Genomic DNA, 17461 nt, shown 5'->3' with positions numbered 1-17461 from the left:
TAAATAAATGAAATTCTGATTCATCCCAGACTGATATATACAACAGCTGTATGGTCACCACATGAAAGGATAACCATAAGAAAAATCGAATGCGAAGGGTGGCAACCTGAATGATCTGTAGTCTGACTGACGACGACATTTGGGGAGAGACTGGGAGAATTGGGAATATGCACTCTGGAGGAGTGAAGAAGGAGACGTACGACGGTGATGCTTATAACCGAGAAAGGAACAAAACGAAGACCTGTTAGTAACAGAGAAACGAACACTGTGAGGTCGTAACACAAATTAAGATAGACGCATCCAGTCAGAGGATTGGGAATCAACCCACAGGAAAGGTCGGCAGATCACGATTCCCGTTCGATATTCTTGCAATTTTCGGGTTATGCTTAAATTGATGTATGGAATTATGACCATACGTAGAGGCAAGAGAAATGGTGTTAACTACATCAATACAACTCAAATTCTAGCACACAGCATCGGCTGCCATATGTAATTTGCACCACACTACTCGCACTATAAAGTCACTGATGTATTAGTCGTCCTCTTTTACTCGGAGTAATAATAAATACAGAAAATGTGGTCAAACAAGTTCACAGAATCTGGGGGTAACTCGTGTACAACTACAAATGAAATATATATAATCAAGATGCTGATATCCTTGTGTACCCAGTGACACCTCATGATGCCTAAGTAGGCGTGATCATACCATAGCGGGAAACTGATGTACGAAGTTGTGTTAAATGGTGTTAAAGGCGATTACTGGACCAAGTGATCTTGTTTAACTATTCTAAGTTTCTTTATGAATGATGTTGAATTGTAATAGTAACTTAGGCAATAACGTGATTTAATTTATAAAAAATTCTTTTTATTACTCTTAAGAGATAAAAAGATGGATTGCTTAAAAGATGTCAGGAAGTGTGACTTTCCGCACAGACGTGTTGACATGCAGAATAACTTAGAAAAACAAATTCCCGAGGGCAAGAACAAATCAATCAAAAGCAAAGTCGGTTAAGTGGTCATATCACGCACCTTTCCTACATACGACAACTCTGTACACACACGATGGCGCAGCGGTAGCATTCACAACCGTCGCTACAGCAGTCCGAGTTCAAATCCCCCCAGGGCTGAAATAATTGCAGTACTGCTGTGCTGCAAGTCATTACTCCAACTCTCGTGGGTGGCAAGTTGGTGGTGTGTGTGCGTGTAAGGTCACAGCACCATCTATAAATCGGTCATATATCATGAGCTCTCTTCCAGGAGGGTAATAGCTGTCAATCACAAGTCCAACACGTGACCCATGACCATGATGAATCACACACACACAAACATGTATGCACATGGCAATCTGATATGACATCACTGATGATGATGATGACGAATTGTGTGTGTGTGTGTGCATGTATTTACCTATTTTTTACCTAATCGTTCCCTAATTATAGTATACAGGAAAGGAGCAAACGTTCGTTGGTTCCCATGGCCTACAATTAGAGAATAGGAGGAAACAGGACCCAACGAGTGTTGCTCCTTTCGCGTATATTACAATTACTACATATACTTCAAGGGCTTTCCCACCCCCCTCCCCCCTTACAAGGGAGGTAGCCAAAGTCAAAAGGCATGAATCCAACCCCACCCACACTATTCGTCAATGATGTCGTATCAGATTGCCAGACTTTCGGGAGAGAGAGAGAGAGAGAAATGACCGTTTCTTGGTGACACCATATGCATCAGAGTCCTCATGATGTCGTCCTTTCTCCACTGTGACGTTGCATCTTAAGACACAATACTGTTCCCGTGCTGCCGCACTGTCCCGTATATCCTTAGACATCGTCGAAGAGGCCTTTGTCCGGTTTCTGGGACCGCACTCGGGATCCCGCGGCGGCCCCTATATCCACCGAGACTTCGTCAGCTGCATTGAAGGACGACGTACTGAAGGCGGGGGTGGCCGGCGAAGTCCCTGTGGCAGCCGTGGTGGAGTAGTCTGCCACCTCGGGGCTGCCCGCTAGGAGCTCTAGCCGTGCCGAGGACGAGGCCGAGTGGGACTCCCCGCCACCGGAGGACGGCCGCCGTGACGGACGAACCAGCTCCTCTGCACGCTGCCGGGCTGACCTGGCGCGGAGAGAGGAAACGGAAATCAATCCCGAGGGTTATGAGGCGAGACAAAACTCGGAACTTTCGAGGAGGAGACGGGCCCCTGCAGAGAGATGCCGAACGAATCAGCCGCCACTGCAAGAACCCTTCAATGATTAAAATCCTACGGAAGGACCAATACGTACATACGCCAGAGGACTTTTATCATTTGTGAGCGGAAGTCAGGTGATTGAATCAAAGCACACACAAAGATGTGATGTATCTCCCCTTCCCGTAAGATATGAATGGATAAATACCCATTCCACTCCACTCCCCCCCACCACCACCCTTTCCCCCTTCTCATCCATGACAGGTCGTCCCCTTATCCCGCTCTCACTGCTCCGAGTCAGAAGCAATGTAGCACGACACAGTGCGTCCACAGCAAGGCCGCTTTAATTAATTGGTGACCCCCCTTCTCCATCCCCTGAATAATCAAATACGATAAATCAATGTAAATACCTGTAGAGAGTTGAGGCCGACTCCCCTCTGCCAAACCGTTGTGCGAACTCGTTTCTCCGAGCTGCCGAGTCCTCCAGACGTTGCCGCAGGCGACTTTCTGCAGAGGAAATGGGAAACACACAGTCGACATCTCTCTTTGGGTTGGATTAGGATCCCTATAGTAAACACAGTAGTCACGCGACTCACCTCGGTTAACGAGCGTCCTGCCCTCGTCAATGAGGTCCGTCGTCAGGTCGTCGTGACCGATGAACTGCTGAAACCCGAGGGCGGAGAGGAGCCGAGACCCGAGGCTGTAGTACGTGGCCAGGCACAGAGCCACGATCATCATCGGGAAGTAAATGTTGAAGCCGTCGCTGATGATGGAAATGACGTCCATGTGGCCCATGATCTACGTCGAGAGCCGGGCGGGGCGGGGCGGGTGGGGTCCACGGGGGAGAGAAACGGAGACGTGAATCAGGTCATGTGCCGAGGCAAGGCACGATCACCCCTTTACTCCTTACCTATTAACATGATTTGTAATTTCTCCTAACCGGCAGAGCTGGGTGCATTACTGCCGTTAGGGTAGTGCGTTACCGAAAAATCTATATATATGTAAACATATACACATTGTTTATACACATGATATTGTTTAACGTCACACACTCTCCACTTATCAGGAGTCTACGATGGTGCCCCTCACAGAGGGCTTTTGTAGTGTGGAATTTAATGAGCCATGCCCTTGGTTCAACTTCACCAGTGGCAGGACTCGAACCGCCCTCACCTCGAACTTCGCCGCAAGTAACGACGCCCTAACCCGCTCAGCATTGACGGAAATGCACCCCAGATTTCTCGGTAAATCACTACCTGTCCGGCGATAACATGCCCAGCTCTTCTAACCAGAACTCGTGTCTCTCATTCATCACAAAACTAACTTTGAGACTGCAAATCACATACTCTGATGATTTAAACCCATTCAACTCCGATGACAAGATGTCTTGTCATTTGGTCAAATAAAACAAAAAATCATAAAGCACCAAAATGTTTGATCAAACACCAGAAAAATAGGACGTCGGTCCTCGCTTCGCTCGCAGCGAAGCGAGGACTGACGTCCTATTTTTCTGGTGTTTGATCAAACATTTTGGTGTTTTATGATTTTTTGTTTTATTTGACCAAATGACAAGACATCTTGTCATCGGAGTTGAATGGGTTTAAACCCAGCTGGGCCGCTTCACATGGGCAAGTTCTACGTTTTGTGCATAATGTGCGGGCACTGGGTGTCTGGGCATACAAGAACCCCTCTAGTCACCACCCAGTGGGGAAATGAACCGTAACAACACAGAACCGCCGTAGAAATCGACACCACGTCAACCAGATGCCATTGCCCCTTGGGAGACGAACGGTGCTATTTGACTTTGCCCTGTATTCGGACAACAACGAACTGACTGACAGCAACCAAATGGGTCCCCAGCCTGAGATAAACCTTTTCAGAGGGGACCAAAACCAATGGGTCTACCAACTTTGAAAGATCGAAGCGAAAGAGGTGACATGATTACAATGTTCAGGTCACTAAAGGGGATAGATTACACAAGAGATCTCCTGATTAAAGATGGGAGGGCTCTAAGAGGTCACGGGAGCAAATTACGAAAGACCACATGATGTCGAAAGGATGTGAAGAAATATAGTTTTCCATATAGATGCATAAATACCTGGAATAGCTTAGAAAGTGTTATAGCCCAAATTCAAACAGTACACGAGTTCAAATCTAAATATGGTAATTGGAAATCAAGGATATAGATTAAGTTGGAACCGTACATGAATTTGAGTCTACATAGGATAAATAAACGTGAATAGGAGATGGGACCCAATGAGCATTGCTCCTTTTCCCGTACGCTACAATTACGTAAACACATGCGTTACCTATGATATGAAGAGAGACTGGCTACATTGAAGTTACCAACTTTGGAACAAAGAAGAGAGAGAGGCGACCTACTGACCATCTATAGAATCATAAAAAGCACAGAAATACTTGATAGAGAAGACTTACTAAATTGGGATAAGGGAAACACAAGCGGAGATGGAAAGAAACTCGAAAAAGATAGTTACAGAAGAGATCTGAAGAAGAACAGTTTTTGACACAGAGTGGTGGACACATGGAACAAACTGGATGAAACATTAGTGTGTGCAAAAACCATTCACGAATTTAAGAGCAAACTAGACACTGCAAGATACAAAGGCGGGACACCACGAGCATAGCTCCCCTTCCCTTTAGATATGACTAGGTACGGTATATACCATCAGACTTCTTCCCCCCTATTTGGGGGTGGGGGGTGGGGTGGGGTAGCCACCTGATGTACATGATTATCCCACTCCTATGAACCATCTATCCATCTCCCTCTCGTCTTAGCACCTTGTGGACAAGTCCACGGCCAGACTAAATGAAACGACTGATGGACCTGAACTCTCTCCACGAAGGCATTTTTTTTTTTTTAATTCTGGCTACAGCCTCCCCTGCCCCTCGCGGCTACATTACACATCCCTTTGGCAGTCACACTCATCCCCCTTTGTTACGGCTCCTGGTCAGGCGATCCTCTAGAACAGTGTTATCCAAACATTTTTGCCTGTTATACCCTTCATTACCTTCTACAGATCACATGAAGAATCATCACCCAAGACGTCGACAGGGTGGCAATTCTTCACGTGGGCCGTCCTGGGTTAACGATTCTTCGGTTGTACAAGTTGATGACAATAAGCATAACCGTCATTCAACCTAACCTAATCTTTATTCCACTGTTGATATTCAGCATACTGGGCTAACAGTTCTTCAGGTGGGATCTCATGGGGTGACGATTCTTTATGTGGTCGTTCTAGGGTGACAATTCTTCAGGTGACCCCCTTCTACTGTTACGTAGACCCCCCCCCCATCATGGCTGAATAAACTCCGTTTTATTTAAGGTAATGCAAATAATATATTAATTATGAAAAGACTGCACTGTAGGACTGTTGGTCACGTACCCAAGTTACGATCTACGCTGCGTACACCCCAGGGGTATGTGGACCCCAGTTTGGACAACACCGCCCTAGAATGTAGGCGTAACGAGGCACAACTACCTAGGGGAGGATACCACCATTGGCTTCCTGATTATACAGGAATACTTCACTATACAACCGAGTTGTGTTCCCGGCTGACTGGTCGCAATGCAAAAATTTGTGTATCGAGGTGGTTTTTACATGTACATACATAGGGGGGAGGGTTATGTTCATGGACCCTGTCAACCCCCTCCCCCCCCTCAATTTTTTTTTTTTTTTTTTGTGCCTCCTGAGGCTTTGACATATATGCACCCAACATTTGTTTTACCTACTTTGTAGCACTCGGTCGATTAGTGAGGTATTCCTGTATTTATTTTGTAGCTGTAGCCGAGTGACCCCCGTACTCTGTGAAGACTCGATTGCAATTTCCACGGCTACAAACATTCTGGGTGAACGAGAACGAGTCTAACAGCTGTGACTATATTTCACAACACGCGTATCGTGATGTGTCATCGTACATTGGGCGACTTAACGTGCGTGCGAGTACTCACCTGAGTGTAGTGAGTCTCCTCAGCATGTGCGTGGATGACGTGGGAATCCATGTGGATGAGTGAGAGGAAGTTGAGGCACATGGGCGGAGTGAGTCGGGAGAGCATCATGCCGGAGAAGATGAGCGAGTACTCGTCCGTCTGGTGGTGCGGTGCCAGGTAGTATAGGTTGAGCACTCGCACTTTGAAGAGCGTCCTGTAGGCGCACAGGGCCAGGTAGGCCATTGTCAGCGTTGACAAGACCTGCCAGTAGATAGGGGTGTTGGTTAAAAGCAAAGAGTTACAAAGGAATTTCTTGTATAATATCTGAACATATTCACTTTTTTTTTTCTTTTAAAGAAGAAAGTTGATGATAAATGTGGGTAAAAGTAAGGTGATGAGATGTACAAGGGGTGAAAGTGGCAGCACACTGGAACTGAGCATTAAGGGAGAGCAACTGGAGGAAGTGGATAGTTTTAGATACTTGGGTATGAATGTGGCAGGAAAAGGAAGAGTGAGGTGGAGGTAGAATGTAGATTGAGAGAAGCAAGTAAATGCCTTGGTGAATTAAAGTGTTATGAGAAATAGACATCTGGGAATAGATGCTAAGAGGAGGTTATATGAAGGAGTGATTGTGTCCACAACACTGTATGGGGCAGAAACATGGAACATAAGAGAGGAAGAGAGGAGTTTGAATGTGTTTGAGATGAGGTGTCTGAGAAGTATGATAGGGGTTACTGAGCTGGATAGAGTGAGAAATGAGGAGGTGAGGAGGAGAACAGGGGTGGAAAGGGAGCTGGGAGGTAGGGTTGATGAAAGAGTATTAGGATGGTTTGGACACATGGAAAGAATGAGAGAAGAAAGATTAGTAAAAGAGGTGTGGAAGGCAGAGATGGAAGGAGTGAACATGAGGGGATGACCAAGGATGAGATGGATGGATGGGGTAAAAGGGGCATTGGGAAAGAGGGGAATGTCTGTTGAGGAAGGATGAGAGAGGACAGAAGATAGGGGTGAATGGAGAATGGTTGTGTATGGGACATGGAAGGAAGCTCAAAAAGGACAGTTATAGAAGGGGCCTGAAAAAGAACAGCTTTCCCTACAGAGTGGTGGATGTATGGAACAAACTGGACTACACAACAGTGTGTACAAAAACAATACACAGATTTAAGAACAATTTAGACACTGCGAGATACAGGGATCGGACACCACGAGCATAGCTCCCCTTCCCTTAAGATACAACTAGGTAAAACTAGGTAAATCTGAGCAACTGTTGTTGTTATTCTCTGGATGACAATGAAAGTCCCACATTTGGGCACTACACGTAACAGCCCGATACCGTCCCAAGAGGATCTACGAGGGAGCCTCGTGACTGCCGCAGAAACTCGGGGTAACTGTTGCCGTAATTACCTCGATGGTCAGGTAGTCTTGGTTGTCCTTAGCAAGGTTGACCCAGATGGCGAAGAGCGAAAGAACCGGCTTCTGGTTGAAGAAGGTGAGCTCCGACCACACGACGGCCCCCGACAGAAGACCGCAGAGGAGTGCCAGACCCTGCATCAGGTAACCGCGAATTCGACACCTCCAGTACCACTCTGACAAGGTGTGCGGAAACATTTCTGAATGACTGTTTCTTTATATCAGTGATTCTTAACCTGGGGGTGGGGGTGGGGGCATGCCCCCTCACCCCCCTATAGTGATTTTCAGGGGGAAATGAGTCTCAGGAGGTAACAGTAAATGGACAATAATTTTTTTTTTTTTTAGTAAAATTTGTCTACAGATGCAAGAGGGGCATGGAAGAACAGACCAGTTCCTAGAGGGGACGTCATAGTAAAACGGTTAAGAACCACTAATTTATATGTTTCTTTTCGAATGCAGCTATCTCGTCTTTCTCCAGAATTTATAACAGAAATGACAAATAAATAATTATCGTTTGTTTTACGACAACCGCTTACCCACAACAGGCGTGTAGATCCGCTGTATGAGGTGGTGACGGCGATGGGGTACGGCATGCGTGAAGGAGGCCACGTTGGAGAGGCAATTACGATACGTGTCCTCCAGCTCCTCCACAGCCGGCACCAACATGGCCCACTGAGTCTCGACACGTCGGTGGTGTTGCAACGCTTTCAGCAACTGCAACGAAGACGAATGGTGAGGCGGGATGTCCGTGCTTCACATACATACAGGGTGCATATGGTAACTTTCGTTTTTTAGGGTCACACACACACACACATACACACAAAAAAAAAAGTCACAATTTAGTTGAAAATGCTTCATACGCATACATATACCAAAGCTTTTTTCTCCCTTACAAAGGGGGTAGCCAAAGGGCATAATTCCACTCCCACAGTAAATAAATAAAATAATAATAATTTCTTGCCCATTCCCCCTCCTCTCTCACCCTAACACTTTCTGGAAAGACGCAGAGTGCGGGGCGATCTAATAGAGGTGTTCAAGTGGATCAAAGGCTTTACCAAAGGTGACACAAACAAGGTCATCATATGAAGACAACAGGGCAGGACTCGCAGTAATGGATTTAAACTGGATAATTTTTGTTTTAAGAAGGAAATAGGCAAGAATTGGTTTACTAATAGGGTTGTCGACAAATGGAATAGACTTAGTAACCATGATGTAGTTAGCGAGCGCCGAAACTATTGGTTGTTTTAAGAAACGGTTAGACAACTTTATGGATGGGGATGACAAATGGTAATGGACATGGAACTGCCTAGTGTAGGGCCTTACGGTCTCTTCCAGTCTCCTTCATTCTTATGTTCTTCTATTATCAAAACACATACGATGCGACTGAGGGGGAACCTGACTATTCTCCTTCATTCTTAAGTTCTAATACTATCGTAACACATACGAGGCAGCTGCAGGGGGGACCTGACAAAGTACCTGTTTGTGAAGGCGAACCAGGGCCTTGACGGTGGGGAGGTCGCTTCCCGAGCGGGGCGAGTCCTCGGGCGTGTGGAGGTGGTGGTGTTGCGCCCTGTGGAGCAGCTCCGCAGGCACCTTGCTCTCCATCACGTCCAGGTGGGGCCGCAGGGCATGGCCAGGACCGACGCACTGGCCTATGGATCGGAGACTCTGAAAGATGAGAAATAATGGATGTTGATTAATGATATTCCCCCTTTTTGTATTTCTTTTCATTTAAACACACACACACATGTATATATATATATATATTTTTGTAAATATTCATATGTATATATACATTTGTAAATATATATATATATATACATTTGTAAATATATATATATATATATATATATGTATGTATATATATGTTGAGACATTGGGACAATTATGAGAAAGGTGGAAGTGGGAAACACAGGTCTTGATCCAATTATTCAGTTTATTCCTGACTGGTTTCCCTTCACAGTGGCTTCTTCATTCCTCCGAAGAAGCTACTATAAAGCCAAGCCAGTCAGGAATAAACTCAATCAGATCATGACCCATGCTTCCCCCTTCCACCTTTCTCATATTATTTATATTTATACTTATATATGTACATATACAGGAATACCTCACTATACAACTGAGTTGTGTTCCCAGCTGACTGGTCACAATGCGAAAATTCATAATATCAAGGTGGGTTTTACGTGTACGTAAATAGGGGGAGCGTTGTGTTCATGGACCCTGTCAACCCCCTCCCCCCCTCAATTATTTTTTTGCCTCCTGGGGCTTTGACATACATGCACCGAACATTTGTCTTACCTACTTTGTAGCATTCGGTCGTATAGTGAGGTATTCCGGTATATGTAAACATTTACGCAGACGGCTAAGTTTGTCAGCATGGGAAAGGAACCCTTCACAGCCTTTGCTAGTTGTCACTCTCCCTCCTCCCCATTTAATCCATTGTGCAAAAACGGCATCTTGCTTTAATATGTACCAATGTCCATTTCTCCCCTTTACAAGGGAGGTAGCCAAAGTCAAAAGGCATAATTCCACTCCCACACCCTTCCCTCTTGTCTTGGCTCCTACTGGATGACGGGTCATCCCTGCACCTGGCCCACTGCCCCGGGTCAGAAGCAATGCAGCAAGACACAGCACATCTATGGCAAGGCTGCTTCATTTAATTGGCAACCTCCGCCCCTCATGTTTTAATAATATTACATACATACATATACCAAAGGCTTTTTCCCCCTACATGGGGGGTAGCCAAAAAGAAAAAGGCACAGAAACCACTCCCACCCATTTCATTTCCCATATATTCCACTTCCCCGTCCCTTCTTATCTCAGCACCTCCTGGATGACGGGTCATCCCTGCATCCTGACCACTGCCCTCGGTCAGAAGCAGTGTCATAAGACAGCACATCCACAGCAAGGCTGCTTCATAAATTCGGCGACCCCCCCCCTTTCCATCCCCCCATGCAGAAAAGGAGAAGACGGGGAGAAATCCCTTCGGGCTGCGTCATATTTTTTCTCATACATACTTCCTCACCCCCATCCCTCACCCACTCCCCCTCATGCATCAGAGCATCATCTACACACAACCCCTCTCCATTCACCCCAATCTTCTGTCCTCTCTTGTCCTTCCTCTACAGACATTCCTCTCATTTTTACTGCCCCTTTCACCCCATCCATCCATCTCATCCTAGGATGCCCTCTCATATTCACTCCTTCCACACATCTTTTACTAATCTTTCTTCACTCATTCTTTCCATGTGTCCAAACCATCCTAATACTCTTTCATCAACCCTATCTCCCAGTTCCCCTTCAACCCCTGTTCTCCTCCTCACCTCATTTCTCACTCTATCTAGCCTAGTAACCCCTATCATACTTCTCAGACATTTCATCTCAAACACATTCAAACTCCTTCTCTCTTCCTCTCTCATGTTCCATGTTTCTGCCCCGTACAGTGCTGCTGGCACAATCACTCCTTTATATAACCTTCTCTTTGCATCCATTCCCAGATGTCTATTTCTCATTACACTTTTCAATCCACCAAGACATTTACTTGCTTCTCTCAATCTACATTCTACCTCCATCCCCACTCCTCCCTTTCCCAAGTATCTAAAACTATCCACTTCCTCCAGTCTTTCTCCATTTATGCTCACTTCCAGCCTGCTGTCACTCCTCTTGTATGTCTCATCACTTTACTTTTGCCCACATTTATCTTCAGCTTCCTTCTTTCACACACCTTCTCAAACTCTGTCACTAACTTCCTCAATCCCTCCTCTGATCCTGCTACAAGCACAGTGTCGTCAGCAAACAACAGCTGGCTCACCTCCCACTTTTCTCTATTTTCTTCAATCGTCTCCAACCCCTGACCCACTACCCTTGCATTCACCTCTCGCACCACCCCATCCATGTAAAGATTGAACAGCCAGGGCAACATAACACATCCCTGACGAAGTCCCACCTCAAACCATTCACTCTTTCTATTTCTAATCCTAACACAAGCTCTACTACTCTCGTAGCTTTCCTCTTATCCCATATATCTGCAGTACCTCCCACATTGCCTTCCTGTCTACCCTGTCATAAGCCTTTTCCAGATCCATAAAAGCCCAAAAAACATCCTTACCTTTTCCTATAGCTTTCTCACATAACTGTCTTACCACACAAATCTGATCTACACCCACACTGTTCCTCACCAATTACTCCCCTCTATTCCTCTCCTAATCCTCTCAATCAAGACCCTCCCATAAGCCTTCCCAACTACACTCAACAAGCTAATCCTTCTGAAACTACTACACTCACACTTGTCCCCCTTTACCTTGTAAAGTGGAACTATAAAGGCACTCCTCCAGTCCTCTGGCACTCTACCCTCTCTCCAGCAAACATTAAATAACCTCACCAGCCAGTCCACCATAACTGTACCTCCTTTCTTCAGACATTCTGCATGGCATCCATCCAGACCAGGTGCCTTACCTGCTCTCATCATCTTAACAGCTGCTTTCACTTCATCCTTCCCTATTTCTCCTCCATTTTCCTCACTCATCACTCTCATTTTCTTAGCGCTTCCTACTGCAACTACCTTTCCCTCCCTATCCTTCACATTTAGCAACTCCCTAAAATACTCTGCCCACCTTCCTCTCACTACCTTCTCTTCCATTATTATCTCTCCATCTGCACCTTTTACCTTTTCTTCTCTACTTGATTTGCCTCCTCTTTTAATTTCCTCCCAAAACATCTTTTTATTGCTTTCAAAATTTCCTGTTATACTCTTTCCCCATTTCACATCTGCTCTCCTCTTTGCTTCCTTTATCTTATGCTAACTTCCCTTCTCTTTACTTTGTACCTCTCATACGACTCCCTTGTCCTAAATTGTAGCCAATCTATGAATGCCTGCTTCTTCTCTTCTACACCCTTCTTTGCTTCCTCATCCAACCACTCACTACCCTTCCTTCTATTTCCTTCCGCCTTCCTTGTTCCACACACCATCTTTGCACACCTTATGACTCCCTCCTTGAACCATCCCCATTCCTCCTCCACTCCTAGTTCTACTCTATCCTTTACTCCCTCCCACTCCTCTTTCAGATTCTTCATATACTCATTTTCCTTTTTTCCTCATTTAAGCAGTTCATTCTAAGTACCTTCCTACCTTCTGCCCTTTTCCTCTTTCTCCACCTATTCTCCACTCTCAATTTACCTTCCACCAGGAAATGATCTGATATTCCCCCACTCTCTCCCCTTAGAACATGTACATCCTCAACTCTTCCTACCATACTCCTGATCACCACTATAGAGTCCATTAATGCTCTATCTGTCACACTTCCATCCACCACCCTCTCCCATGTGTACTTATGCTTGACTTTCTTCCTAAACACTGTATTTGCTATCATCAACTCTCAAGACATATCTCCACCGTCATTTCTCCAGTACGATTTTTACCTGGAACTACATACTTCCCAATCACTCCGTCTATTGGTTCATAATAATACATACATATCCCAAAGGCTTTTTCCCCCTTACACGGGGGGTAGTCAAAAAGAAAAAGCCATAGAAATCACTCCCACCCATTACATTTCCCATATATTCCACTCCCCTCCACCCTTCTGTCTTGGCACCTCCTGGACGACAGGTCATCCCTGCATCCTGTCCACTGCCCTGGGTCAGAAGCAGTGTCGCAAGACACAGCACACCCACAGCAAGGCCGCTTCATAAATTCGACGACCCCCCCTCTCTGTCCCCTCATGCAAGAAAGGAGATGGAGAGAAATCCCTTCGGGCTGCTTCAATTTTTTCTTCTCATACATACTTCCTCACCCCCCCATCCCCCACCCACTCCCCCTCATGTCTCACAGCCTCATCTATACACAACCCTTCTCCATTCACCCCTATCTTCTGTCCTCTCCCATCCTTCCTCTACATTCCTCTCTTTTGTAAAGCCCCTTTCACCCCATCCATCCATCTCATCCTAGGATGCCCCCTCCTATTCACTCCTTCCACACATCTTTTACTAGTCTTTCTTCACTCATTCTTTCCATGTGTCCAAACCATCCTAATACTCTTTTATCAACCCTATTTCCCAGCTCCCTTTCCACCCCTGTTCTCCTCCTCACCTCCTCATTTCTCACTCTATCTAGCCTAGTAACCCCTATCATACTTCTCACATTTCATCTCAAACACATTCAAACTCCTTCTCTCTTCCTCTTTCATGTTCCATGTTTCTGCCTCGTACAGTGCTTTTGGCACAATCACTCCTTCATATAACCTCCTCTTAGCATCCATTCCCAAATGTCTATTTCTCATTACACTACAAGCTATCAAATGATTTGAGAAATTATATGTGCATTGGCTTTCTAAGGAAGAAGAAGAAGGAGAAAAGAGAGAAGGAGAAAAGAGAGAAGAAAAGAGGAAAATAAGAAAGAGAAAAAGAAGAAAAGAGAAAACAAAGAAGAAAAGAGAAAATTTAGAAAAAATTTAGAAAAAATTTAGAAAAAATAATAAAAAATTGAGAGGGAAAAAGAAGAGAGGAAAAAAGAGAGAGAAAAAAAAAAAAAAAAGTTGGGGCCTTCAGAAGGTACAGCTAGAATTTGAGGACCTACATGAGAACGCTGAAGCAGGTAACCCACAACCCAGGTCAGACTGACGTGTTCCTTACCTGGCGGGGGTCGGTCAGGTGCATCGACTGACGCGTTCCTTACCTGGAGCAGGTCGTTCAGCCGTTCGTTGGCCTCGGCTCGCTCTTGGGCAAGCTTAGCCGCTCTAAAATAGGCATGGGAGAGGGCATGGAGGGGCGAGGCAGTAAACCAGATGGACTGGGGTACGTCCACAAGCCCGTAACCCAGTAGAAGGACCAACCAGAAGAGACCCCAGGTGTTGGACGCGCTCGCTGCAATCGCATGCGGTTTCAACCTGTGAAGAAGAGCCTCATAAGATTTCAAAGCACAGTCCGAGGTACGGAGTTCTTACGTGCCTAAGTGCCGTCCCTGGGCAAAGTTCCTAGTTTCCCTCCCCCTTCCCCTGTCACCACCATCCCTTACTGTCTATTATTGTAGCTATTGGCTTGTGAAATAATTAATAAATGGACTTTAAAAATGTTATTTAATGTAACTGTTGCAGAAAGGATACGGGAAAAGTATTTCATATTCTGTAGATTGTAAGGCAAAATTCGTATATCGCAGTAAAATATTCAGAGCTCCGTTGACCTTTTTCTTTATTATAATTATTCTGTCAGCCTTGTGGGCGGCATGTCCAGACCAGAACTGCCACCCCCCCTGTCCCTGTTGCAGAAAGGATACGGGAAAAGTATTTCATATTCTGTAGATTGTAAGGCAAAATTCGTATATCGCAGTAAAATATTCAGAGCTCCGTTGACCTTTTTCTTTATTATAATTATTCTGTCAGCCTTGTGGGCGGCATGTCCAGACCAGAACTGCCACCCCCCCCCCCCAGGGCATATGCACCCCTCCGCCCTGCCCCCATGCAAAGGCCCTGTTCGCATCTGGTCTTCTCTTTAACCGACATGGGGAACTCACACGTGGCTGCCGAGTACTGCACGTGCATTCGCAACCATCTCAGGTTCACGGATCCAACTTTACATAAATAGATAAATACACTTTCGGAAACCTACCCATCTAAGTCGATGTCCGGTCGCAGAGCAACGTAAAGCAGGATAATACCCACAATGAGTAAGTAGGATCCATAATAGATGGCGTTGTCAATGATGGCCGATTGCAGCTTGGCCGTCACTGTGAAGTCGCCTGCTTTGGTGTACGATTGCATGAGGGGCAGTACGAGCCTGCAAAATGGTTGAGAAATACAAAGAGGCATCAGTTCATGGACAAGTAGCTCCTAAATCTTTACGGTCATGTGACCCTTACGTGCTTTAGTTACGTCCCACGACTACCATACCTGTGGATAAACATGACTACGTAAATGAAACAGTCAAAAGACTACAACTTTAGTGGGTAAACATTAAGATAACTTCTACACAACATAGAGTAGCATGATGGCGGTCCAGATCTAAGTCATAAAATGTACCACTTACGGGGAGTTCCTTTGACTTAAAATTCTTCAACAAACGGCATAAAATCCACTCCCACCCATCCCATCCCCACATACTCCGCTCCCATTCATCCCTCTTATCTTGGTTCCAATATTCTAAAAATGTTAGGTTCGCCAATCTCGACACGATCCGTAGTTCCCGACACTTACCACGTCAGAACTTGCGAAGTCCAATAAACCACCCTCCAGAAGGTGAAGAAGACTCCGAAGGGGACCGCACTCCACGGTTCCTTGCACTGCACGGCAGGGGTGTCGGTGTTGGTGGTGTTGGGGTTAACATCGGGGGGTGCCGTAGCAGTGACCCCATTTGCGGGACCGACAGGAGGCGGCAGTCCGAAAGGTTCCCGGGGATCAAGAGGGTTTGTGTTGTTCCCGGGGGCGGCGAAGTAAGGCTGGGGCGGGTTGACGACGGGGTTGCTGTCTCTCGCAATCTTCGCCTTCTCCAGGCAGTTCTCGTACAGGCTCTGATGAAGGGAGAAAACGTAAGCAACACGCATTACCAACAACCCCCCCCCCCTGTATGCAATAAAAGTAGAGGAAGAGGGAAAGACAATAAAGATAGAAAAGAGAGAGAGCAAGAGAGGGGACAAAAGAGAGCAAAGGAGAGAGAGAGCAAGAGAGAGGAAGAAAGAGAGACCAAGAGAGAGGATGAGAGAGCGAAGGAGAGAAAGAGAGAGCAAAGGAAAGAGAGAACGAGAGGATGAGAGAGAGCAAAGGAGAGAATTAGAGGGCAAGAGAGAGAGAGAGAGAGATGACAAAACGAAAGAAGGAACTCACGTTGGAAACGTCTATGGGCAGAACAAAGACGATCAGCATGGAGAAGTACCAGGCGACCAAAACGGCTCCCGTGACCACCAAGTGGTGTCGATACCAGTTGCCATAGCGGTACAAGACCCCTGCGGCTATGAAGAAGGCCACTAACACCTCGACTGCGAGCGGACCGGCACCCATGACTACGGGCGTGAAGATGACGACTAGACACGATGCACAAAATTCACTCTGGTGGGCAGCACAGGTGATTTTTTTTTACCAAAAGATGGCGACAAATGGCTGTAGTGATGAGCACTTTCTTCTTATGTTCATATCTGGAGAAGAACAAGAACTGAAGCACCACAATGCGTTCTTTCACGCACCGTTCTACGTGGAAGCCGTGACTGAGTGATCCAGGGACAGAGACAAAACTGGTAATGTCGAGATATACACTAAATGCAGAGAACTGTCTTTACGTAAACCTAACAAGACACTCGTACACACTCGCTTGTCTACAAGTCTTCAAAATGACATACGGCAAAACTACTGGTGTATTTGGCGACTAGTACTGAGTAAACATGGCACACAGTCTAGGGGAGGACAAAACACCTCAGAATACAGCGAAGTCCTTGGGTTCCCCTTCGGCAGGCGGTTCCTCGCAACACGAAGTCAAACTTCGGAAAATGCAAAGTTTCGGGGAACAAAGACTTCGCGATCGCCACCTTGTGCTCCGTTATCACAAAGTCGCATCCTTTTCCACAAACGCACGTCACTGGTGTTCACTAAACACGGTGGTTGGCTCCTGGTCCCCGCAAGTCGCTCAAACAGTCGCACCACCTTGTACATTTGCTCCTTTTTTGTGTGGTCATATCTCAGATATCAAAGCACTTTTTGCGACTTGGTCCATTAGATCATCAGTCAACCGAAAGAGATACACACATCATAACTACAGTTCACTGACCACTCAGGAACCAGCACTTCATTTGTAACAAAATTACGGGGCGAGTCATTAACGAACTTGTGCACAAAGGGGTCAGGGGGCGAGTTTATGAATTGGACTCCGTGTTGCTGCTGCAACAGTTCATGTTCTACAAGCCGAGGGGGAAAGGAGTCTTTCGGAAAGAGATTCAGGGATCCATTTCA

At 46.0% G+C, this 17461-nt stretch overlaps 1 protein-coding gene across 1 annotated transcript; it reads right to left on the bottom strand.

Annotated features, from left to right (window-relative positions):
* Nucleotides 1-1425: 1425 nt before the first annotated feature.
* LOC143031350 (LMBR1 domain-containing protein 2 homolog) lies at nt 1426-17461 on the bottom strand. Its single transcript, XM_076195057.1, has 11 exons — nt 16346-17461; nt 15719-16032; nt 15135-15302; nt 14206-14416; nt 9009-9200; nt 8069-8246; nt 7527-7708; nt 6144-6383; nt 2773-2974; nt 2587-2683; nt 1426-2106 (listed from the first exon to the last, which is right to left on the bottom strand). The coding sequence occupies exons 1-11, from the start codon at nt 16517-16519 to the stop codon at nt 1818-1820; spliced, it is 2247 nt and encodes a 748-aa protein (XP_076051172.1). The 5' UTR covers nt 16520-17461; the 3' UTR covers nt 1426-1817.

The sequence above is a fragment of the Oratosquilla oratoria genome, chromosome 12, assembly GCF_046742065.1.
Source record: "Oratosquilla oratoria isolate Oo_2021 chromosome 12, ASM4674206v1, whole genome shotgun sequence".
In the NCBI taxonomy this organism is placed as follows: Eukaryota; Metazoa; Arthropoda; class Malacostraca; order Stomatopoda; family Squillidae; genus Oratosquilla; species Oratosquilla oratoria.
Note: the sequence above shows the minus strand (reverse complement) of the source record. Positions and strands in the feature narration are given on the sequence as shown.

What these genes read in the sequence shown, in the direction of transcription:
- LOC143031350 (XM_076195057.1), bottom strand. Translation starts at nt 16,519, where the DNA reads ATGGGTGCCGGTCCGCTCGCAGTCGAGGTGTTAGTGGCCTTCTTCATA. An exon ending in CCGGACATCGACTTAGATGG is followed by an intron (nt 14,417 to 15,134) that starts GTAGGTTTCCGA and finishes TCTTCTTCACAG; the next exon opens with GTTGAAACCGCATGCGATTG. An exon ending in GATCTACACGCCTGTTGTGG is followed by an intron (nt 7,709 to 8,068) that starts GTAAGCGGTTGT and finishes ACACCTTGTCAG; the next exon opens with AGTGGTACTGGAGGTGTCGA.